Raw genomic sequence first — 24,275 nt, 5'->3', positions numbered from 1 at the left:
ATCTTCACAAGGCCCTTTACTGTTGTTCTGGGATTGATTTGCACTTTTCACACCCACGTACATTCATCTCTAGGTGACAGAATGTGTCTCCTTCCTGAGTGGTATGAAGGCTGTGTGGTCCCATGGTGTTTATACTTCCGTACTATTGTTTGTACAGATGAACGTGGTAACTTCAGGCGTTTCTGAGGTCTTGGCTGAATATCTTGTGATTTCCCATGATGTCAAGCTAAGAGGCACTGAGTTTGAAGGTAGGCCTTGAAATGCATCCACAGGTACACCTCCAATTGACTCAAATGATGTCAATTAGCCTGTCAGAAGCTTCAGAAGCTCATTTAAACTTTTGTTTTGTTTTTTTGTCTGTGAAACTGTATTTCAACGTAGTATTGCCAGTGTAACAGTATAGCTTCAGTCCTCGCTCCTCCCTGGGCTCGAACCAGGAACACATCGACAACAGCCACCATCGAAGCAGCGTTACCCATGCAGAGCAAGGGGAACAACTACTAGTAGGCTCAGAGCAAGTGACGTTTGAAACGCTATTAGCACGCGCTAACTAGCTAGACATTTCACTTCGGTTACACCAGCCTCATCTCGGGAGTTGATAGGGTTGAAGTCATAAACAGCGCAGTGCTTGACGCACAACGAAGAGCTGCTGGCAAAACTCACGAAAGAGCTGTTTGAATGAATGTTTACGGGCCTGCTTCTGCCTACCACTGCTCAGTCAGGTACTTAGATACTTGTAATGCTCAGTCAGATTATATATATTATAATATTATTATTATTATTATATTATTATTATTATTATTATTAGATTATATGCAACGCAGGACACTAGATAATATCTAGTAATATCATCAACCATGTGTAGTTAACTAGTGATTATGATTGATTGTTTTTTATAAGATAAGTTTAATCCTAGCTAGCAACTTACCTTGGCTTCTACTGCATTCTCGTAACAGGCAGTCTCCTTGTGGAGTGCAACGAGAGAGAGGCAGGTCGTTATTGCGTTGGACGAGTTAACTGTAAGGAGGCAAGATTGGATCCCCCGAGCTGACAAGGTGAATCTGTCGTTCTGCCCCTGAACGAGGCAGTTAACCCACTGTTCCTAGGCCGTCATTGAAAATAAGAATGTGTTCTTTAACTGACTTACCTAGTTAAATATAGGTATAATTTTTTTCTTTTTTTTCTGCAAATCGGCGCCCAAAAATACTGATTTTCCGATTGTTATGAAAACTTGAAATCGGCCCTAATTAATCGGCCATTCCCATTTAATCGGTCGACCTCTAATTTGCATGCAGCCAGGCAGTCACCACAGTAGGGCTGTCCCCCCGACCAAAATAAATCTTGGTCGGCCAAGATGTTCTTTCGACCAATCACCTTTTTAAACGTGTATTTTTCCATATATAGACACATTCTATGTGTTTTTATTTTTTATTGATTCAACTATATGCACTAAGCTTGTCTTATGCTGCAAACTGTTTAATGAAGTAACTAAGACACAAAAATGACTAGACGGAGTCCGACCGGGCTCAGACTTGCGGATCTTTGTTTATAAAAACAGTGAGGAGAGGAGTGTGACTAGCACCCGTTGTCGCTCTCTCCTCCCTGCCTCAGCGACCGCCACAGAGCATCAACAGTGTTTCATCGCTCTGTCTTTCTTTTTCTTAAGCTGTAACATAATTACAGCCATTTCTGACTGAAAAGTTATCTTACCAAAATCACTCATTTTGTTTAGGAAAAAATATTCCCTGTTGCCTTAACCCTTTGCTCTCTTTACGTGACACATGTATGTATTGGCATGCACGTGAACAATAGGGTCTGACCTATATAGCATATCATAAATTGGTTATAACAAACTCTGAACACCGTAAAACACGTGACAGCAAAATGGATGCAGAGGACGTGACAAATAAACTGTTTACTGGTTGCCCAGGAGGTAAAGGGGAAGTTGTGGAAAAATACCATGAGAGTAAGGAAAAGGTAAGGAACAAGCTGCATATTATTATGTGTGACAAACAGGAAGGAAGCTGCATATTATTATGTGTGACAAACAGGAAGGAAGCTGCATATTATTATGTGTGACAAACAGGAAGGATGCTGCATATTATTATGTGTGACAAACAGGAAGGAAGCTGCATATTATTATGTGTGACAAACAGGAAGGAAGCTGCATATTATTATGTGTGACAAACAGGAAGGAAGCTGCATATTATTATGTGTGACAAACAGGAAGGAAGCTGCATATTATTATGTGTGACAAACAGGAAGGAAGCTGCATATTATTACGTGTGACAAACAGGAAGGAAGCTGCATATTATTATGTGAGACAAACAGGAAGGAAGCTGCATATTATTATGTGTGACAAACAGGAAGCAAGCTGCATATTATTATTATGTGTGACAAACAGGAAGGAAGCTGCATATTATTATGTGTGACAAACAGGAAGGAAGCTGCATATTATTACGTGTGACAAACAGGAAGGAAGCTGCATATTATTACGTGTGACAAACAGGAAGGAAGCTGCATATTATTACGTGTGACAAACAGGAAGGAAGCTGCATATTATTACGTGTGACAAACAGGAAGGAAGCTGCATATTATTATGTGTGACAAACAGGAAGGAAGCTGCATATTATTATGTGTGACAAACAGGAAGGAAGCTGCATATTATTATGTGTGACAAACAGGAAGGAAGCTGCATATTATTACGTGTGACAAACAGGAAGGAAGCTGCATATTATTATGTGTGACAAACAGGAAGGAAGCTGCATATTATTACGTGTGACAAACAGGAAGGAAGCTGCATATTATTACATGTGACAAACAGGAAGGAAGCTGCATATTATTACGTATGACAAACAGGAAGGAAGCTGCATATTATTACGTGTGACAAACAGGAAGGAAGCTGCATATTATTACGTGTGACAAACAGGAAGGAAGCTGCATATTATTACGTGTGACAAACAGGAAGGAAGCTGCATATTACGACAAACAGGTGCTGTTAAATAACTCTGATACTTTTTCTGACCGTTTTGAACAATGTCAAAGACACTAAAACAATTATAAAACCTGTTATTACAGCAAAGACTAAAAAAACAGTCGCATTTATTCGCGAAATGGAACAGTTTAGGCCCGTTTATTGTTACTCTAATTATTCAATGGTCGCTTTATTTTAAAACTGCATTTTTGATTGCATTTCAGATCATGAATGACTCTGATCCCGTGTGATGAGATGAACAAATAAATGATTGATTCATACAGTAGCTTAACTAAGTTACAGGATGTGTTCCGAGGCCTGCAGCTCGATGGTGTTTATACAAGGCTGCTATACTAAGCCTACTAATGATTATGACATTACTTATAATAATAATAATAATAATACTATTGATCCTCATAATAATAACAACAATAAGGAGATCAAGGAAAAAGGTTTATTATAAATGTAATTTTTCTGACCATTTCAATTGGCGTTAACAAAAGTAAATACATTTATAAATAATACCAGTGAGACTGGTTTAATGGAAAATGGTGTAAAGCCTTTTATTACAGCATAGTAAAGATTAAAAACTTTAATTTGTGAAATAGTTTATCCAACGTGTTGTGTGAGGCTTAGAGCTCACGTATTCAGTAGGCTATTAAACAAAACACTGAAACAAGCAACAGAAGCAGGATCTGTCTTACCTCTGTTAATATATATATATATATATATATATATATATATATATATGGATGAATTATAAAGCCAGGCACATTTTAACAGTTAGGTTATTGATTATAGACCTAACTGCTCGACTAAAGAAATCTCGATAGGCTGTTGGTTTATTAAATGTAATGTAAATGTATCGACCAAACAGTCGACCAAATGGGGTCAGCCCCGACACTACAGGTTTGGTTTTTCCAGGTCCGGCTCCAGCCCCATGACATGTCACTCTCCCTCTCAGCAGAGAGGCCTGTGATATTTGAGATTTATCAAAGTAGTCACCCTTTGCCTTGATGACAGATTTGCACACTCTTGGCATTCTCTCAACCAGCTTCATGAGGTAGTCACCTGGAATGCTTTTACAACAGTCTTGAAGGAGTTCCCACATGCTGAGCACTTGTTGGGTGCTTGTCCTTCACTCTGCAGTCCAACTCATCCCAAACCATCTCAATTGGGTTGAGGTCGGGTGATTGTGGAGGCTAAGTCACCTGATGCAGAACTCCATCACTCTCCTTCTTGGTCAAATAGCCCTTACACAGCCTGGAGGTGTGTTTTGGGTCATTTGTCTTGTTGGGTGAAAATAAAATGATAGACCCACTAATCGCAAACCAGATGAGATGGTGTATTGCTGCAGAATGCTGTGGTAGCCATACTGGTTAAGTGTGCCTTTTTGATTTCTAAATAAATCACTGACAGTGTCACCAGCAAAGCACACCTCCTCCTCCATGCTTCACGTGGGAACGACACATGCTGAGATCATCAGTTCACCTACTCTGCGTTTCACAAAGACACTTCGGTTGGAACCAAACATCTCAAATTTGGACTCTTCAGACAAAAGGACAGATTTCTACTGGTCTAATGTGTTTCTTGGCCCAACAAGCAAGTCTCTTCTTATAATAATAATAATAATTATTGGTGTCCTTTTTAGTAGTAGGTTCTTTGCGGGAATCAGGCCTTCATGGTCAAATTGCTGCAGTCTCCTCTTAACAGTTGATGTTGAGATGTCTGTTACTTGAACTCTGAAGTGTTTATTTGGGCTGCAATCTGAAGTGCAGTTAATTGCCCATTTCTGTGACTGGTAACTCTAATGAACTTATCCTCTGCTGCAGAGGTAACTCTGGGTCTTCCTTTCCTGTGGCAGTCCTCGTGAGAGCCAGTTTCATCATAGCGCTTGATGGTTTTTGCGACTGCACTTGAAGAAATGTTCAAAGTTCTTAGGAAATTTTCCAGATTGACTGACCTTCATGTCTTAACGTAATGATGGACTGATGTTTCCCTTTGCTTATTTGAGCTGTTCTTGCGATAATATGGACTTGGTCTTTTACCAAATAGGGCTATCTTCTGTGTACCAACGCTACCTTGTCACAACACAACTGATTGTCTCAAATGCATTAAGAAGGAAAGATTCCACAAATGAACTTTTAACAAGGCACATCTGTTAATTGAAATGCATTCCAGGTGACTACCTCATGAAGCTGGTTGAGAGAATGCCAAGAGTGTGCAAAGCTGTCATCGTGTGTGTCTCTCAAGCCGACACCATGACGGCCCTCAAGGAACTTCACTGGACTTTATGCAAACTGGAAACCAGATATCCTGAGGCTGCATTTATTGTAGCTGGGGATTTTAACAAAGCACGCTTGAGGAAAACGCTGACTAAATTCTATCAGCATATCGACTTTAGTGCTCGCACTGGAAAAACACTCGACCATTGCTACTCCAACTTCTGGGATGCGTACAAGTGCCTCCCCCGTCCTCCTTTCGGCAAATCTGACCACAACTCCATTTTGCTCCTCCCTTCCTATAGGCATTAACTCGAACAGTTAAAGACTATTCAACACTGGTCTGACAGAATCCACTCTTCAAGATCGTTTTGATCACGTGGACTGGGATTTGGTGACTGATTTTATCAAGAATTGTATAGGAGATGTTGTACCCACGGTGACTATTAAAACCTTCCCTAACCGAAAACCGTGGATAGATGGCAGCATTTGAGCAAAAACTGAAAGCACGAACCACCGCATTTAACCAGGGCAAGGTGACTGGGAGTATGGCTGAATACAAACAGAGTAGTCATTCCCTCCGCAAGGCAAACAGGCAAATTGTCAGTATAGAGACAAAGTGGAGTCGCAATTCAATGGCTCAGACACGAGACATATGTGGCAGGGTCTACAGACAATCACGGATTACAAAAGGAAAACCGTCCTGCTTCTGGACAAGCTAAACACCTTTGCTTGCTTTGAGGATAACACAGTGCCACGGACGTGGCCTGCTACCAAGAACTGTGGGCTCTCCTTCTCCGTGGCCGACGTAAGACATTTAAACGTGTTAAACGTGTTAACCCTCGCAAGGCTGCCCGCCCAGACAGCATCCCTAGCCGCGTCCTCGGTGCATAAGATTTAGATGCACTATTGTAAAGTGACTGTTCCTCTGGATGTCATAAGGTGAATGCACCAATTTGTAAGTCGCTCTGGATAAGAGCGTCTGCTAAATGACTTAAATGTAAATAACATATAATATAATAATAATATATGCCATTTAGCAGACTCTTTTATCCAAAGCGACTTACAGTCATGTGTGCATACATTCTACGTATGGGTGGTCCCGGGAATCGAACTACCCTGGCGTTACAAGCGCCATGCTCTACCAACTGAGCTACAGAAGGACCACGTAAATGCATGAGCAGACAAGCTTCAAGATTGCCACCATTGTTCCTGTACCCAAGACAGGTAAAGAAACTGTCCCGTAGCATTCACTTCTGTCATCATGAAGTGCTTTGAGAGACTATCCTTGACTATGCTATGGGGCAGTTTCTTTACCTTTCTTGGGTACAGGAACAATGGTGACAATCTTGATGCATGTGGGGACAGCAGACTGGGATAGGAAGAGATTGAATATGTCTGTAAACACACCAGCCAGCTGGTCTGCTCATGCTCCGAGGACACGGCTAGGGATGCTGTCTGGGCGGGGATAATATCACCTCCACCTTACCTGTCACCCTAGACCCCACTTCAATATGCTTACCGCCCTAATAGGTCCACAGACGATGCATCTCCATCACACTGCACACTGCCTTAACCCATCTGGACAAGAGGAATACCTATGTGAGAATGTTGTTATCGACAATATATCAGCATTCAACACCATAGTACCCTCTAAGCTCTTCTTTAAGCTTGAGGCCCTGGGTCTGATCCCTGCCCTGTGCAATTGGGTCCTGACGGGCCACCCCCGGGCGGCGAAGGTAGGAAATAACATCTCCACTTCACTGATCCACAGCATGGTCCCCACAAAGGTGCGTTCTGAGCCCTCTCCTGTACTCCCTGTTCACCCATGACTGTGTGGCCATGCACGCTTCCAACTCAATCATCAAGTTTGCAGATGACACAACCGTAGTAGGCTTGTTTACCAACAACGACGAGACAGGCTACAGGGAGGAGGTGAGGGCTCTGGGAGTATGGTGTCAGGAAAATAACACACTCAACGTCAACAAAACAAAGATGATTGTGGACTTAAGGAAACAGCAGAGGGAGCACCCCCGGGACCAAAGTGGAGAAGGTGGAAAGTTTTAAGTTCCTCGGTGTACACATCACTGAAACTGAATTGGTCCACCCACACAGACAGTGTGGTGAATAAGGTGCAACAGCGCCTCTTCAACCTCAGGAGGCTGAAGAAATTTGGCTTGTCACCTAAAACCCTCAAAACTTTTCCAGATGTACAACTGAGAGCATTCTGTCAGGCTGTATCACCGCCTGGTATGGCAACTGCACCGCCCACAACCGCAGGGCTCTCCAGAGGGTGGTGCAGTCTGCACAATGCATCACCTGGAGCAAACTACCTGCCCTCCAGGACACCTACAGCACCCGATGTCACAGGAAGGCAAAAAAGATCATCAAGGACAATAACCACCTGAGCCACTATCTGTTCACCCCGCTATCATCCAGAAGGCGAGGTCAGTACAGGTGCATCAAAGCTGCGACCGATAGAAGCTGTTTTTCCAGTCAATATTTATTTTATTTATTTCACCTTTATTTAACCAGGTAGGCTAGTTGAGAACAGGTTCTCATTTGCAACTGCGACCTGGCCAAGATAAAACATAGCAGTGTGAACAGACAACACAGAGTTACACATGGAGTAAACAATTAACAAGTCAATAACACAGAGAAAAAAGGGGAGTCTATATACAATGTGTGCAAAAGGCATGAGGAGGTAGGCGAATAATTACAATATTGCAGATTAACACTGGAGTGATAAATGATCAGATGATCATGTACAGGTAGAGATATTGGTGTGCAAAAGAGCAGAAAAGTAAATAAATAAAAACTGTGGGGATGAGGTAGGTGAAAATGGGTGTGCTATTTTCCTATAGACTATGTACAGCTGCAGCGATCGGTTAGCTGCTCAGATAGCAGATGTTTGAAGTTGGTGAGGGAGATAAGTCTCCAACTTCAGCCTTTTTTTTTTTTTTTGCAATTCGTTCCAGTCACAGGCAGCAGAGTACTGGAACGAAAGGCGGCCGAATGAGGTGTTGGCTTTAGGGATGATCAATGAGATACACATGCTGGAGCGCGTGCTACGGATGGGTGTTGCCATCGTGACCAGTGAGCTGAGATAAGGAGGAGCTTTGCCTAGCATGGCCTTGTAGATGACCTGAAGCCAGTGGGTCTGGCGACGAATATGTAGCGAGGGCCAGCCGACTAGAGCGTACAGGTCGCAGTGGTGAGTAGTGCGTATATGGGGCTTTGGTGGTGGGTAGTATAAGGTGCTTTAGTGACAAAACGGATAGCACTGTGATAAACTGCATCCAGTTTGCTGAGTAGAGTGTTGGAAGTAATTTTGTAGATGACATCGCCGAAGTCGAGGATCGGTAGGATAGTCAGTTTTACTAGGGTAAGCTTGGCAGCGTGAGTGAAGGAGGCTTTGTTGCGGAATAGAAAGCCGATTTCTTGATTTGATTTTCGATTGGAGATGTTTGATATGGGTCTGAAAGGAGAGTTTGCAGTCTAGCCAGACACCTAGGTACTTATAGGTGTCCACATATTCAAGGTCGGAACCATCCAGTGTGGTGATGCTAGTCGGGCATGCGGGTGCAGGCAGCGATCGGTTGAAAAGCATGCATTTGGTTTTACTAGCGTTTAAGAGCAGTTGGAGGCCACGGAAGGAGTGTTGTATGGCATTGAAGCTCGATTGGAGGTTAGATAGCACAGTGTCCAATGACGGGCCGAAAGTGTATACAATGGTGTCGTCTGCGTAGAGGTGGATCAGGGAATCGCCCGCAGCAAGAGCAACATCATTGATATATACAGAGAAAAGAGTCGGCCCGAGAATTGAACCCTGTGGCACCCCCATAGAGACTGCCAGAGGACCGGACAACATGCCCTCCGATTTGACACACTGAACTCTGTCTGCAAAGTAATTGGTGAACCAGGCAAGGCAGTCATCCGAAAAACCGAGGCCATCAATCTCAAGGCCATCAGACTTAAATAGCCTTCACTAGCACAGAGAGGCTGCTGCCTACATACAGACTTGAAATTGTTGGCCACTTTAATAAATGGAACACTAGTCGCTTTAATAATGTTTACATATTTTGCTTTACTCATCTCATATGTATATACAATATTCTATACTATTCTACTGTATCTTATTCCATGCTCCATGCTGCTCTCTTATTCTTAATTCCATTCCTTTACTTAGATGTGTGTGTATTAGGTATTTGTTGTGGAATTATTAGATAATACTTGTTAGATATTGCTAATCTGTCGGAACTAGAAGCACAATCATTTCGCTACACCCGCATTAACATCTGCTAAACACGTGTATTTGACCAATAACATTTGATTTGATGTGAATGTCAGTTGTCCACGGCGCATGTGTTTTTGTTGGGTCGGAGGAGAATCAGCTCCATTGTTCCTCCAGTGATGAATGGTGGCCCACTGGGCCACTGCAGTTAATGTGGCCTAGTGTCCAAGAATACAACCGTTACGTCACAGCATCGCAACAATACCACTAGTGTTAGCCACGACGCGATCCTCTTTTTGTTTTCCTCTTTATCTGCAACCATTTTACTATTATTTAGCAAAGTCATTGGTGTTAAATCATTATGGCCCCATCTGACACTTAGAGAAATGTAATGAATTCGAGTGTTTTGTTACGTGGTTCCTGGGTCTGTTTAGTTACTATTGAGAGAGATTGGGATTCCAAACGCTTCCATATACAGAATGCACAAAGGCAATACCCTTAACCTCCCAAAATGTCAGATTTCTAATCCTCTCAGGCGGTAAGGGGTGAAACAAAGTTTGGTTGGGGCGTAGCCTAATCATTGAATTAAACATAGTAGTTGCATGCCCTGCCCTGCCTTGTTCCAGGCCCCCGCCCCTCGCCCCCCTCCTTAGCGATGGGCACTGCACTACTGCATCGTGATTGACTGCGTTGCCATGGATCTAACTGGTGTGTCTGGCACCGGCTATGCTGGGAGGTCCATTCATTAAAATCTGTGTCGCTGTTAAGATTTGAGCGAGCGACGAGACCATGGCCTGAGGTTTAGTGGTGTAAAGGTGCTCTGAATGCAGGCAAGATTAATGAGCTGTTAAACGTGACTGGACCCGTGGATCCATGGTTATTTATGACACACACAGCCAGGGGCCACTAGTGGTGACCTGAATGAACATTTTGGATAGTGTGTTTAAAAAAATAAATAACTAAAGTCTCTCCTCAGAATTCAAAAAGGACAAAATTCTAGATAAGTGCTTGGTATGTGGTTGCTTGAAGTATGCTAGAGCAGCGCGGTAGAATCTCAAACAAACCCCAACCTCCAGCCCTTTCCTCTCAAGATGTCTATCCTTCCAGCGAGAGAAGCTGGCGTAATTGAAAGCCTGTTGAAGGCCTGTTGAAGGCCTGTTGAAGGCCTGTTGAAGGCCTGTTGAAGGCCTGTTGAAGGCCTGTTGAAGGCCTGTTGAAGGCCTGTTGAAGGCCTGTTGAAGGCCTGTTGAAGGCCTGTTGAAGGCCTGTTGAAGGCCTGTTGAAGGCCTGTTGAAGGCCTGTTGAAGGCCTGTTGAAGGACTGTTGAAGGCCTGTTGAAGGCCTGTTGAAGGCCTGTTGAAAGCCTGTTGAAAGCCTGTTGGAAGGCTGAAGCAGCCAGGTGATTTTTCTGCGGCTGTCATTTCAAAGTGCTGTACTGTCAAGAGTCTCTCTCTCTCTCTCTGTGTGTGTGTGTGTGTGTGTGTGTGTGTGTGTGTGTGTGTGTGTGTGTGTGTGTGTGTGTGTGTGTGTGTGTGTGTGCTCTTCAAACCAGTTCAAATGGCTTTCCACCACGTGTTATTTGTAAGCTTTTGACACTGCTGAAATCCTCTGCTTTTAACTGATTCCTTAGATTATACTGGCATCACTTGTCAGCAGAGGACAAGACCAAAAACAACCTGCAATACTACCAGTCTCCCATCACCTTGGCTTTAGTATAGGTTAGACCAGATGTATTTCAGGACCTTATCTTTAGTATAGGTTAGACCAGATGTATTTCAGGACCTTATCTTTAGTATAGGTTAGACCAGATGTATTTCAGGACCTTATCTTTAGTATAGGTTAGACCAGATGTATTTCAGGACCTTATCTTTAGTATAGGTTAGACCAGATGTATTTCAGGACCTTATCTTTAGTATAGGTTAGACCAGATGTATTTCAGGACCTTATCTTTAGTATAGGTTAGACCAGATGTATTTCAGGACCTTATCTTTAGTATAGGTTAGACCAGATGTATTTCAGGACCTTATCTTTAGTATAGGTTAGACCAGATGTATTTCAGGACCTTATCTTTAGTATAGGTTAGACCAGATGTATTTCAGGACCTTATCTTTAGTATAGGTTAGACCAGATGTATTTCAGGACCTTATCTTTAGTATAGGTTAGACCAGATGTATTTCAGGACCTTATCTTTAGTATAGGTTAGACCAGATGTATTTCAGGACCTTATCTTTAGTATAGGTTAGACCAGATGTATTTCAGGACCTTATCTTTAGTATAGGTTAGACCAGATGTATTTCAGGACCTTATCTTTAGTATAGGTTAGACCAGATGTATTTCAGGACCTTATCTTTAGTATAGGTTAGACCAGATGTCTTTTGTCTCTTCACATGATTCTGTTCTTGTCCCTGCTGATTTTTTTTTTTTTTCTATTTGCATTTCAACCTACAAGAAGAGCCACTTCCTACCGTGCCTCAACACGGTGTCACACTCACACATATCCCCATTTTTAATATGAGCGACCTTAGTAGTTTTTACTACTAATGGAGAAAACATTATTTAACTAGGCAAGTCAATTAAGAACAAATTCTTATTTTCAATGACAGCCTAGGAACAGTGGGTTAACTGCCTGTTCAGGGGCAGGACGACAGATTTGTACCTTGCCAGCTCGGGGGTTTGAACTCGCAACCTTCCGGTTACTAGTCCAACGCTCTAACCACTAGGCTACCCTGCCCCCTCTACACTCTAACCACTAGGCTACCCTGCCGCCCCTACACTCTAACCACTAGGCTACCCTTCCGCCTCTACACTCTAACCACTAGGCTACCCTGCCCCCTCTACACTCTAACCACTAGGCTACCCTGCCGCCCCTACACTCTAACCACTAGGCTACCCTGCCGCCCCTACACTCTAACCACTAGGCTACCCTGCCGCCCCTACACTCTAACCACTAGGCTACCCTGCCGCCCCTACACTCTAACCACTAGGCTACCCTGCCGCCCCTACACTCTAACCACTAGGCTACCCTGCCGCCCCCACTACACTCTAACCACTAGGCTACCCTGCCGCCCCTACACTCTAACCACTAGGCTACCCTGCCGCCCCTACACTCTAACCACTAGGCTACCCTGCCGCCCCTACACTCTAACCACTAGGCTACCCTGCCGCCCCTACACTCTAACCACTAGGCTACCCTGCCGCCTCTAACCACTCTAACCACTCTAACCACTAGGCTACCCTGCCGCCCCTACACTCTAACCACTAGGCTACCCTGCCGCCCCTACCTCTAACCACTAGGCTACCCTGCCGCCCCTACACTCTAACCACTAGGCTACCCTGCTGCCTCTACACTCTAACCACTAGGCTACCCTGCCACCTCTACACTCTAACCACTAGGCTACCCTGCCGCCCCTACACTCTAACCACTAGGCTACCCTGCCGCCCCTACACTCTAACCACTAGGCTACCCTGCCGCCCCTACACTCTAACCACTAGGCTACCCTGCCGCCCCTACACTCTAACCACTAGGCTACCCTGCCGCCCCTACACTCTAACCACTAGGCTACCCTGCCGCCCCTACACTCTAACCACTAGGCTACCCTGCCGCCCTACACTCTAACCACTAGGCTACCCTGCCGCCCCAACCTAAATGATTCCCGTAATTCGATTCACACAGACAAGCTCAGTCTCAGCATATTCCCATCCTAGCACCTCCTGCTGCTGTAGAAAGATGTTATTACCCAAAGCAAAATGAGTGATCGAGACATTTTACCTGCATGTGTTTTAATAACATCTTTCTACAGCAGCAGGAGGTGCTAGGATGGGAATATGCTGAGACTGAGCTTGTCTGTGTGAATATATGCAAATTAGCCTTGTTTAATTGACCCGTGACGACCCTAGAGGACACGGGAAGAGTGGGAGATGGAGAGATGGAGATGTGGAGATGATGCTGGTATTATTTTCAAAACATCCGTCCCAGGCTTTCTATTAGAAGGCAGTGGCCTAAGAACAGATTCACTGCTGGAGGTCTGCTGTGGGCGTTAATCCTGCAACACAACCCTGCTGTGGGCGTTAATCCTGCAACACAACCCTGCTGTGGGCGTTAATCCTGCAACACAACCCTGCTGTGGGCGTTAATCCTGCAACACAACCCTGCTGTGGGCGTTAATCCTGCAACACAACCCTGCTGTGGGCGTTAATCCTGCAACACAACCCTGCTGTGGGCGTTCATCCTGCAACACAACCCTGCTGTGGGCGTTCATCCTGCAACACAACCCTGCTGTGGGCGTTAATCCTGCAACACAACCCTGCTGTGGGCGTTAATCCGGCAACACAACCCTGCTGTGGGCGTTAATCCTGCAACACAACCCTGCTGTGGGCGTTCATACGGCAACACAACCCTGCTGTGGGCGTTCATACGGCAACACAACCCTGCTGTGGGCGTTAATCCTGCAACACAACCCTGCTGTGGGCGTTAATCCTGCAACACAACCCTGCTGTGGGCGTTAATTCTGCAACACAACCCTGCTGTGGGCGTTAATCCTGCAACACAACCCTGCTGTGGGCGTTAATCCTGCAACACAACCCTGCTGTGGGCGTTAATCCTGCAACACAACCCTGCTGTGGCGTTAATCCTGCAACACAACCCTGCTGTGGGCGTTAATCCTGCAACACAACCCTGCTGTGGGCGTTAATCCTGCAACACAACCCTGCTGTGGGCGTTAATCCTGCAACACAACCCTGCTGTGGGCGTTAATCCTGCAACACAACCCTGCTGTGGGCGTTAATCCTGCAACACAACCCTGCTGTGGGCGTTAATCCTGCAACACAACCCTGCTGTGGGCGTTAATCCGGCAACACAACCCTGCTGTGGGCGTTAATCCGGCAACACAACCCTGCTGTGGGCGTTAATCCTGCAACACAACCCTGCTGTGGGCGTTAATCCTGCAACACAACCCTGCTGTGGGCGTTAATCCTGCAACACAACCCTGCTGTGGGCGTTAATCCGGCAACACAACCCTGCTGTGGGCGTTAATCCTGCAACACAACCCTGCTGTGGGCGTTAATCCTGCAACACAACCCTGCTGTGGGCGTTAATCCTGCAACACAACCCTGCTGTGGGCGTTAATCCGGCAACACACCCCTGCTGTGGGCGTTAATCCGGCAACACACCCCTGCTGTGGGCGTTAATCCGGCAACACACCCCTGCTGTGGGCGTTAATCCGGCAACACAACCCTGCTGTGGGCGTTAATCCGGCAACACAACCCTGCTGTGGGCGTTCATACTGCAACACAACCCTGCTGTGGGCGTTCATACGGCAACACAACCCTGCTGTGGGCGTTAATCCTGCAACACAACCCTGCTGTGGGCGTTAATCCGGCAACACAACCCTGCTGTGGGCGTTCATACTGCAACACAACCCTGCTGTGGGCGTTAATCCTGCAACACAACCCTGCTGTGGGCGTTAAATCCGGCAACACAACCCTGCTGTGGGCGTTAAATCCGGCAACACAACCCTGCTGTGGGCGTTAATCCGGCAACACAACCCTGCTGTGGGCGTTAATCCGGCAACACAACCCTGCTGTGGGCTTGAATCCTGCAACACAACCCTGCTGTGGGCTTGAATCCTGCAACACAACCCTGCTGTGGGCGTTAATCCGGCAACACAACCCTGCTGTGGGCTTGAATCCTGCAACACAACCCTGCTGTGGGCGTTCATACTGCAACACAACCCTGCTGTGGGCGTTCATACTGCAACACAACCCTGCTGTGGGCGTTCATACTGCAACACAACCCTGCTGTGGGCGTTCATACTGCAACACAACCCTGCTGTGGGCGTTCATACTGCAACACAACCCTGCTGTGGGCGTTCATACTGCAACACAACCCTGCTGTGGGCGTTCATACTGCAACACACAACCCTGCTGTGGGCGTTCATACTGCAACACAACCCTGCTGTGGGCGTTCATACTGCAACACAACCCTGCTGTGGGCGTTCAACTGCACACAACCCTGCTGTGGGCGTTCATACTGCAACACAACCCTGCTGTGGGCGTTCATACTGCAACACAACCCTGCTGTGGGCGTTCATACTGCAACACAACCCTGCTGTGGGCGTTCATACTGCAACACAACCCTGCTGTGGGCGTTCATACTGCAACACAACCCTGCTGTGGGCTTTAATCCTGCAACACAACCCTGCTGTGGGCTTTAATCCTGCAACACAACCCTGCTGTGGGCTTTAATCCTGCAACACAACCCTGCTGTGGGCTTTAATCCTGCAGCACAACCCTGCTGTGGGCGTTCATACTGCAGCACAACCCTGCTGTGGGCTTTAATCCTGCAACACAGTTAACCCACTGTTCCTGAATTTGTTCTTAACTTACTTGCCTAGTTAAATAAATGTGTAAAAAAACCAAAATGGCCACACTGGGTGTTGCAGCTGCAAACACGTACAATTCACAAACACCTTCTGACTAGGTGGTGGCACCTCCTTGTATTTCTAGCATAAACCATCAGTCTCTGTTGCTAGGCATCACCAGCTCTGTGGGCGTCAGGGCCTGTAACCACAAAGCAGAGCCAGACCTAGGCATCACCAGCTCTGTGGGCATCAGGGCCTGTAACCACAAAGCAGAGCCAGACCTAGGCATCACCAGCTCTGTGGGCATCAGTGCCTGTAACCACAAAGCAGAGCCAGACCTAGGCATCACCAGCTCAGTGGGCATCAGGGCCTGTAAAAAAGAGCAAAATGGCATCACCAGCTCTGGGGCATCAGCTGTAACCACAAAGCAGAGCCAGACACCTTCATGACTAGGTCTGGGGCATCAGGGCCTGTATCCGCTAGCATAAACCATCAGTCTCTGTCGCTAGGCATCACCAGCTCTGTGGGCATCAGGGCCTGTAACCACAAAGCAGAGCCAGACCTAGGCATCACCAGCTCTGTGGGCATCAGGGCCTGTATCCGCATAGCATAGCAGAGCTAGACCTAGGCATCACCAGCTCTGTGGGCGTCGGGGCCTGTAACCACAAAGCAGAGCCAGACCTAGGCATCACCAGCTCTGTGGGAATCAGGGCCTGTATCCGCATAGCATAGCAGAGCTAGACCTAGGCATCACCAGCTCTGTGGGCGTCGGGGCCTGTAACCACAAAGCAGAGCCAGACCTAGGCATCACCAGCTCTGTGGGCATCAGGGCCTGTAACCACAAAGCAGAGCCAGACCTAGGCATCACCAGCTCTGTGGGCATCAGGGCCTGTATCCGCATAGCATAGCAGAGCCAGACCTAGGCATCACCAGCTCTGTGGGCATCAGGGCCTGTATCCGCATAGCATAGCAGAGCTAGACCTAGGCATCACCAGCTCTGTGGGCATCAGGGCCTGTATCCGCATAGCATAGCGGAGCCAGACCTAGCCATCACCAGCTCTGTGGGCGTCGGGGCCTGTAACGACAAAGCACAGCGGAGCCAGACCCATCAGGGCCTGTATCCACAACGCCTCGCAGTGAGAGTGCTGATGGAGATGAGACACTCTGTGGATGCGGACACAGCACTGCAGCCTTTGGAGACACCACACACACACACACACACACACACACACACACACACACACACACACACACACACACACACACACACACACACACACACACACACACACACACACACACACTTGACCCAGTTACCCTCCTAGGGGAGAGAGGCGGTTGGTAACTAGGTTACTACAGTTACCCTCCTAGGGGAGAGAGGCGGTTGGTAACTAGGTTACTACAGTTCCCCTCCTGGGGAGAGAGGCGGTTGGTTACTACAGTTACCCTCCTAGGGGAGGGGAGAGAGGCGGTTGGTAACTAGGTTACTACAGTTCCCCTCCTGGGGGAGAGAGGCGGTTGGTTACTACAGTTACCCTCCTAGGGGAGGGGAGAGAGGCGGTTGGTAACTAGGTTACTACAGTTACCCTCCTAGGGGGAGAGAGGCTGTTGGTAACTAGGTTACTACAGTTACCCTCATAGGGGAGAGAGGCTGTTGGTAACTAGGTTACTACAGTTACCCTCCTAGGGGAGAAAGGTGGTTGGTAACTAGGTTACTACAGTTACCCTCCTAGGGGAGAAAGGTGGTTGGTAACTAGGTTACTACAGTTACCCTCCTAGGGGAGAAAGGTGGTTGGTAACTAGGTTACTACAGTCCTCCTCCTAGGGGGAGAGAGGTGGTTGGTAACTAGGTTACTACAGTTACCCTCCTAGGGGAGAGAGGCGGTTGGTAACTAGGTTACTACAGTTACCCTCCTAGGGGAGAAAGGCGGTTGGTAACTAGGTTACTACAGTTACCCTCCTAGGGGAGAAAGGTGGTTGGTAACTAGGTTACTACAGTCCACCTCCTAGGGGGAGAGAGGTGGTTGGTAACTAGGTTACTACAGTTACCCTCCTAGGGGGAGAGAGGTGGTTGGTAACTACAGTTACAGTTGAAATATTTTGAGCTTTGAAAAGCAGTGTTTTCATTAAATTCATTGGCACAGGCCTTGTTTCACAGGAGCGTTGTAAAAATAAAAAAAATCTTTGTCTCAATGAACCAGCCGCGATGAATTTTGTTTTAATTTACTCATCGAATTTGATTGTCCAACCAGGAGTTTTATACTTTCTTCATTGTGTGTCCGCCTACAGTGTCCTCTTCCCACTGCTGTGGTGCTGAATCACTGCCAGAGTGGGGAGGACAGGCCTGGTCATGGCTAGAAGGGATCAATCCTTTGTCAAATTAACATCAAAAGTAAAAAAAATATATATATATATCAGTTACCTACCTGTGGCTACCTACCTCTAACCGCGAGGCTAGCTACCTCTAACCGCTAGGCTACCCGCTAGGCTAGCTACCTCTAACCGCGAGGCTACCTACCTCTAACCGCTAGGCTACCCGCTAGGCTAGCTACCTCTAACCGCGAGGCTGCCTACCTCTAACCGCGAGGCTGCCTACCTCTAACCGCGAGGCTGCCTACCTCTAACCGCGAGGCTGCCTACCTCTAACCGCGAGGCTGCCTACCTCTAACCGCGAGGCTGCCTACCTCTAACCGCGAGGCTGCCTACCTCTAACCGCGAGGCTAGCTACCTCTAACCGCGAGGCTGCCTACCTCTAACCGCTAGGCTGCCTACCTCTAACCGCTAGGCTGCCTACCTCTAACCGCTAGGCTGCCTACCTCTAACCGCTAGGCTACTACCCCCCCCTCTAACCGCTAGGCTGGGATCCCTTCTAGCCATGACCGGCTGGCCCTGGTGTTTTGTAGGCAGCCATCTTGTGTTATTTATTAGGCCTGATTAAAACGTTCATGCCTAGGCTAAATTACATTTAGAGAGGCCTAGATTTGTATTTGAAAACAGCTGTTTTTTTGTTATTCATTCATTAAAATGTTCATGTAAATAGCCTTTTGGGACAGGTCATTCGCTAATTATATTATACAAATATTATTTGTGTTTTATTACTGTGTAGGCGACTTGTTCTAGTTCTTTTTAAATAAATTCTTTAAATGATATTAATTTATGATTTATAGCAGGGATGAAGATAAAACTGACTGCTTTTCAATAAAACCTGTCACGATGGTATAAGAACATCGTTCTACTTTATAATGTAAATGTGATTTGGAGCACCGTGGGTGCTAGTCATAATGCTTTATGGTCCCAATTTGGGATGTCATGTACATTTCTAAAATATCCGCTAAAATTAAAAGTCTTGCAGGTCACGTTGTCCTAACGGAAACCTTGGTGTTTGTGTGAGAGCACTGAGTGCCCCTGCAGTCATAACTCCACTGTCGTAACAACCTAGCAGACATCAGTGGAGAGGTATTGATGACCTTTCTGTTAGACCTGCAGTGTCAGTGTTTCTGCCGGCTGCTCTGGGCTCAGCAGTTCCTGGACTACACAGCCGGCTGCTCTGGGCTCAGCAGTTCCTGAACTACACAGCCGGCTGCTCTGGGCTCAGCAGTTCCTGGACTCCGCAGCCGGCTGCTCTGGGCTCAGCAGTTCCTGGACTCCGCAGCCGGCTGCTCTGGGCTCAGCAGTTCCTGGACTACACAGCCGGCTGCTCTGGGCTCAGCAGTTCCTGGACTACGCATCCGGCTGCTCTGGGCAGAAGTTGCTTGTAGACAGAAACTGCGTCCCAAATGGCACCCTATTCCCTAGGACTTTGGTCAACAGTCGTGCGCTAGGGAATGGGGAACCATTTGGGATGCTACCCATGACACCAATAAGAACAACTTACTCTCTCCAAATTCCCCTTTAGTTTAGGACACCTTTGTCTTTAGCCTGATGTTAATTGGTTTAGGACACCTTTGTCTTTAGCCTGATGTTAATTGGTTTAGGACACCTTTGTTTGGTTTAGGACACCTTTGTCTTTAGCCTGTTGTTAATTGGTTTAGGACACCTTTGTCTTTAGCCTGTTGTTAATTGGTTTAGGACACCTTTGTCTTTAGCCTGTTGTTAATTGGTTTAGGACACCTTTGTCTTTAGCCTGTTGTTAATTGGTTTAGGACACCTTTGTCTTTAGCCTGATGTTTAATTGGTTTAGGACACCTTTGTCTTTAGCCTGATGTTAATTGGTTTAGGACACCTTTGTCTTTAGCCTGTTGTTAATTGGTTTAGGACACCTTTGTCTTTAGCCTGATGTTTAATTGGTTTAGGACACCTTTGTCTTTAGCCTGATGTTTAATTGGTTTAGGACACCTTTGTCTTTAGCCTGATGTTAATTGGTTTAGGACACCTTTGTCTTTAGCCTGATGTTAATTGGTTTAGGACACCTTTGTCTTTAGCCTGATGTTTTGGTTTAGGACACCTTTGTCTTTAGGTTTAATTGGTTTACACCTTTGTCTTTAGCCTGATGTTAATTGGTTTAGGACACCTTTGTCTTTAGCCTGATGTTAATTGGTTTAGGACACCTTTGTCTTTAGCCTGATGTTAATTGGTTTAGGACACCTTTGTCTTTAGCCTGCCTGATGTTAATTGGTTTAGGACACCTTTGTCTTTAGCCAGCCTGATGTTAATTGGTTTAGGACACCTTTGTCTTTAGCCTGATGTTATTTGACCCTCTTTCATTTTTCTCTTCCTCTCCCCCCTCCCCGCTCTCCTTCCCTCCCCCGCTCTCCCCCCTCTCCCCCGCTCTCTCTCCTTCCCTCTCCCCCCTCTCCCCCCGCTCTCTCCTTCCCTCTCCCCCTCTCTCTCTTCCCTCCCCCCCGCTTCCCCTTCCCTCTCCCCCCCGCTCTCTCTCCTTCCCTCTCCCCCGCTCTCTCTCCTTCCCTCTCCCCCTCTCTCTCCTTCCCTCTCCCCCCGCTCTCTCTCCTTCCCTCTCCCCCCGCTCTCTCTCCTTCCCTCTCCCCCTTCCCTCTCCCCCCGCTCTCTCTCCTTCCCTCTCCCCCGCTCTCTCTCCTTCCCTCTCCCCCGCTCTCTCTCCTTCCCTCTCCCCCCGCTCTCTCTCCTCCTTCCCTCTCCCCCCCCTCTCTCTCTCCTTCCCTCTCCCCCCGCTCTCTCTCCTTCCCTCTCCCCCCTCCGCTCTCTCTCCCTTCCCTCCCCCCGCTCTCTCTCCTTCCCTCTCCCCCGCTCTCTCTCTCTCCTTACCTCTCCCTCCGCTCTCTCTCTCCCTTCCCTCTCCCCCGCTCTCTCTCTCTCCTTCCCTCCCTCCCCTCTCTCTCTCCTTACCTCTCCCTCCGCTCTCTCTCTCTCCTCCTCTCCCTCCGCTCCCTCTCCCCCCTCTCCCTCCGCTCTCTCTCCTCCTCCTCTCTCCTCCCTCTCCCTTACCTCTCCCTCCGCTCTCTCTCCTTCCCTCTCCCCCGCTCTCTCTCCTTCCCTCTCCCCCCGCTCTCTCTCCTTCCCTCTCCCCCCGCTCTCTCTCCCCCCGCTCTCTCTCCTTCCCGCTCTCCCCTCCTTCCCGCTCTCTCTCTCTCCTTCCCTCTCCCCCGCGCTCTCTCTCTCTCCTTACCTTCCCTCCGCTCTCCCTTACCTCTCCCTCCGCTCTCTCCTTCCCTCTCCCCCGCTCTCTCCTTCCCTCTCCCCCGCTCTCTCTCCTTCCCTCTCCCTCCTCTCTCTCTCCTTACCTCTCCGCTCCTCTCTCTCCTTACCTCTCCCTCCGCTCTCTCTCTCTCCTTCCCTCTCTCCTTCCCTCCCCCCGCTCTCTCTCTTCCCTCTCCCCCGCTTCTCCTCCCTCCCCCGCTCTCTCTCCTCTTACCCCGCTCTCTCCTCCCTCTCTCTCTCTCCTTCCCTCTCCCCTCTCTCCTCTCCCTCTCCCCCGCTCTCTCTCTCTCCCCCCGCTCTACCTCTCCCTCCTCCCCGCTCTCTCTCTCTCCTTCCCTCTCCCTCCGCTCTCTCCCTCCTTCCCTCTCCCTCCGCTCTCTCTCTCTCCCTCCGCTTCTCCTCTCCCTCCGCTCTCTCTCTCTCCTTACCTCCCCTCCGCTCTCTCTCTCTCCTTACCTCTCCCTCCGCTCTCTCTCCCTCCCCTCCGCTCTCTCTCTCTCCTTACCTCTCCCTCCGCTCTCTCTCCTTCTCCCTCCGCTCTCTCCCCCTTCCTCTCCCCTCCGCTCTCTCTCCCCCGCTCTCTCTCCCCCTCTCCCTCTCCCGCTCTCTCTCCCCTCCGCTCTCTCTCCTCTCCCTCTCCCCTCTCTCTTACCTCTCCCTCCCCCCGCTCTCTCTCCCCCGCTCTCTCCCCCCTCTCCCCCGCTCTCTCTCCTTCCCTCTCCCCCGCTCTCTCCCCCCGCTCTCTCTCCCCCGCTCTCTCTCCCCCGCTCCTCTCCTTCCCTCTCCCCCCTCTCTCTCCCCCCGCTCTCTCTCTCCCCGCTCTCTCCCCCGCTCTCTCTCCCCGCTTACCTCTCCCTCCGCTCTCTCTCTCTCCTTACCTCTCCCTCCGCGCTCTCTCTCTCCTTACCTCTCCCTCCGCGCTCTCTCTCTCCTTACCTCTCCCTCCGCGCTCTCTCTCTCTTTACCTCTCCCTCCGCTCTCTCTCTCTCCTTACCTCTCCCCCGCTCTCTCTCTCTCCTTACCTCTCCCTCCGCTCTCTCTCTCCTCCCTCCGCGCTCTCTCTCTTACCTCTCCCTTCGCGCTCTCTCTCTCTCCTTACCTCTCCCTCCGCGCTCTCTCTCTCCTCCTACCTCTCCCTCCGCTCTCTCTCTCCTCTCCCTCCGCTCTCTCTCTCCTCCTCTCCCTCCGCGCTCTCTCTCTCTTACCTCTCCCTCCGCTCTCTCTCTCTCTCTTACCTCTCCCCCGCGCTCTCTCTCTCTCTCTTTACCTCTCCCCCGCCCTCTCTCTCTCTCTCTCTCTCTTTACCTCTCCCCCGCCCTCTCTCTCTCTCTTTACCTCTCCCCCGCCCTCTGTCTCTCTGTCTCTCTGTCTCTCTGTCTCTCTGTCTCTCTGTCTCTCTGTCTCTCTGTCTCTCTGTCTCTCTGTCTCTCTGTCTCTCTGTAGTAACTGATGTGGAGTTGAAGCGGCTGAAGGATGCCTTTAAGAGGACCAGCGGCCTGTCCTACTACATGGCCCAACAGTGCTTCTACAGAGAAGTACTGGGAGACGGAGTCCCTCCAAAGGTTGCAGAGGTAAGACCCAGAACATACAGACACACCTTAACCATATCTACCATACCATATGTACATACTACCTCAATCAGCCTGACTAACCGGTGCCTGTATATAGCCTCTCTGCTGTGTATATAGCCTCCCTACTGTGTATATAGCCTCCCTGCTGTGTATATAGCCTCCCTGCTGTGTATATAGCCTCCCTGCTGTGTATATAGCCTCCCTGCTGTGTATATAGCCTCCCTGCTGTGTATATAGCCTCCCTGCTGTGTATATAGCCTCCCTGCTGTGTATATAGCCTGTGTATATAGCCTCCCTGCTGTGTATATAGCCTCCCTGCTGTGTATATAGCCTCCCTGCTGTGTATATAGCCTCCCTGCTGTGTATATAGCCTCCCTGCTGTGTATATAGCCTCCCTGCTGTGTATATAGCCTCCCTACTGTGTATATAGCCTCCCTGCTGTGTATATAGCCTCCCTGCTGTGTATATAGCCTCCCTGCTGTGTATATAGCCTCCCTGCTGTGTATATAGCCTCCCTGCTGTGTATATAGCCTCCCTGCTGTGTATATAGCCTCCCTGCTGTGTATATAGCCTCCCTGCTGTGTATATAGCCTCCCTGCTGTGTATATAGCCTCCCTGCTGTGTATATAGCCTCCCTGCTGTGTATATAGCCTCCCTGCTGTGTATATAGCCTCCCTGCTGTGTATATAGCCTCCCTGCTGTGTATATAGCCTCCCTGCTGTGTATATAGCCTCCCTGCTGTGTATATAGCCTCCCTACTGTGTATATAGCCTCCCTACTGTGTATATAGCCTCCCTGCTGTGTATATTTATTTATTTATTTTTTATTTCACCTTTATTTAACCAGGTAGGCTAGTTGAGAACAAGTTCTCATTTGCAACTGTGACCTGGCCAAGATAAAAGCATAGCAGTGTGAACAGACAACACAGAGTTACACATGGAATAAACAATTAACAAGTCAATAACACAGTAGAAAAAAAATGGGCAGTCTATATACAATGTGTGCAAAATGCATGAGGAGGTAGGCGAATAATACAGTTTTGCAGATTAACACTGGAGTGATAAATGATCAGGTCATGTACAGGTAGAGATATTGGTGTGCAAAAGAGCAGAAAAATAAATAAATAAAAACAGTATAAAAAACAGTATGGGAATGAGGTAGGTGAAAATGGGTGGGCTATTTTCCTATAGACTATGTACAGCTGCAGCGATCGGTTAGCTGCTCGGATAGCTGATGTTTGAAGTTGGTGAGGGAGATAAAAGTCTCCAACTTCAGCGATTTTGCAATTCGTTCCAGTCA

At 48.0% G+C, this 24,275-nt stretch overlaps 1 protein-coding gene across 1 annotated transcript in view; it reads left to right on the top strand.

Moving 5' to 3' along the window:
- Positions 1 to 24,275, top strand: part of LOC123993837 (ubiquitin carboxyl-terminal hydrolase 32-like) — a 136,928-nt gene that overhangs the window by 12,874 nt on the left and 99,779 nt on the right. The window contains exon 2 of the mRNA XM_046296304.1: positions 22,849 to 22,976. Within this exon, the coding sequence (XP_046152260.1) occupies positions 22,849 to 22,976 (128 nt within the window). The remainder of the gene's footprint in view (positions 1 to 22,848; positions 22,977 to 24,275) is intronic.

The sequence above is a fragment of the Oncorhynchus gorbuscha genome, linkage group LG13 (genome assembly GCF_021184085.1).
Source record: "Oncorhynchus gorbuscha isolate QuinsamMale2020 ecotype Even-year linkage group LG13, OgorEven_v1.0, whole genome shotgun sequence".
In the NCBI taxonomy this organism is placed as follows: domain Eukaryota; kingdom Metazoa; phylum Chordata; class Actinopteri; order Salmoniformes; family Salmonidae; genus Oncorhynchus; species Oncorhynchus gorbuscha.
Note: the sequence above shows the minus strand (reverse complement) of the source record. Positions and strands in the feature narration are given on the sequence as shown.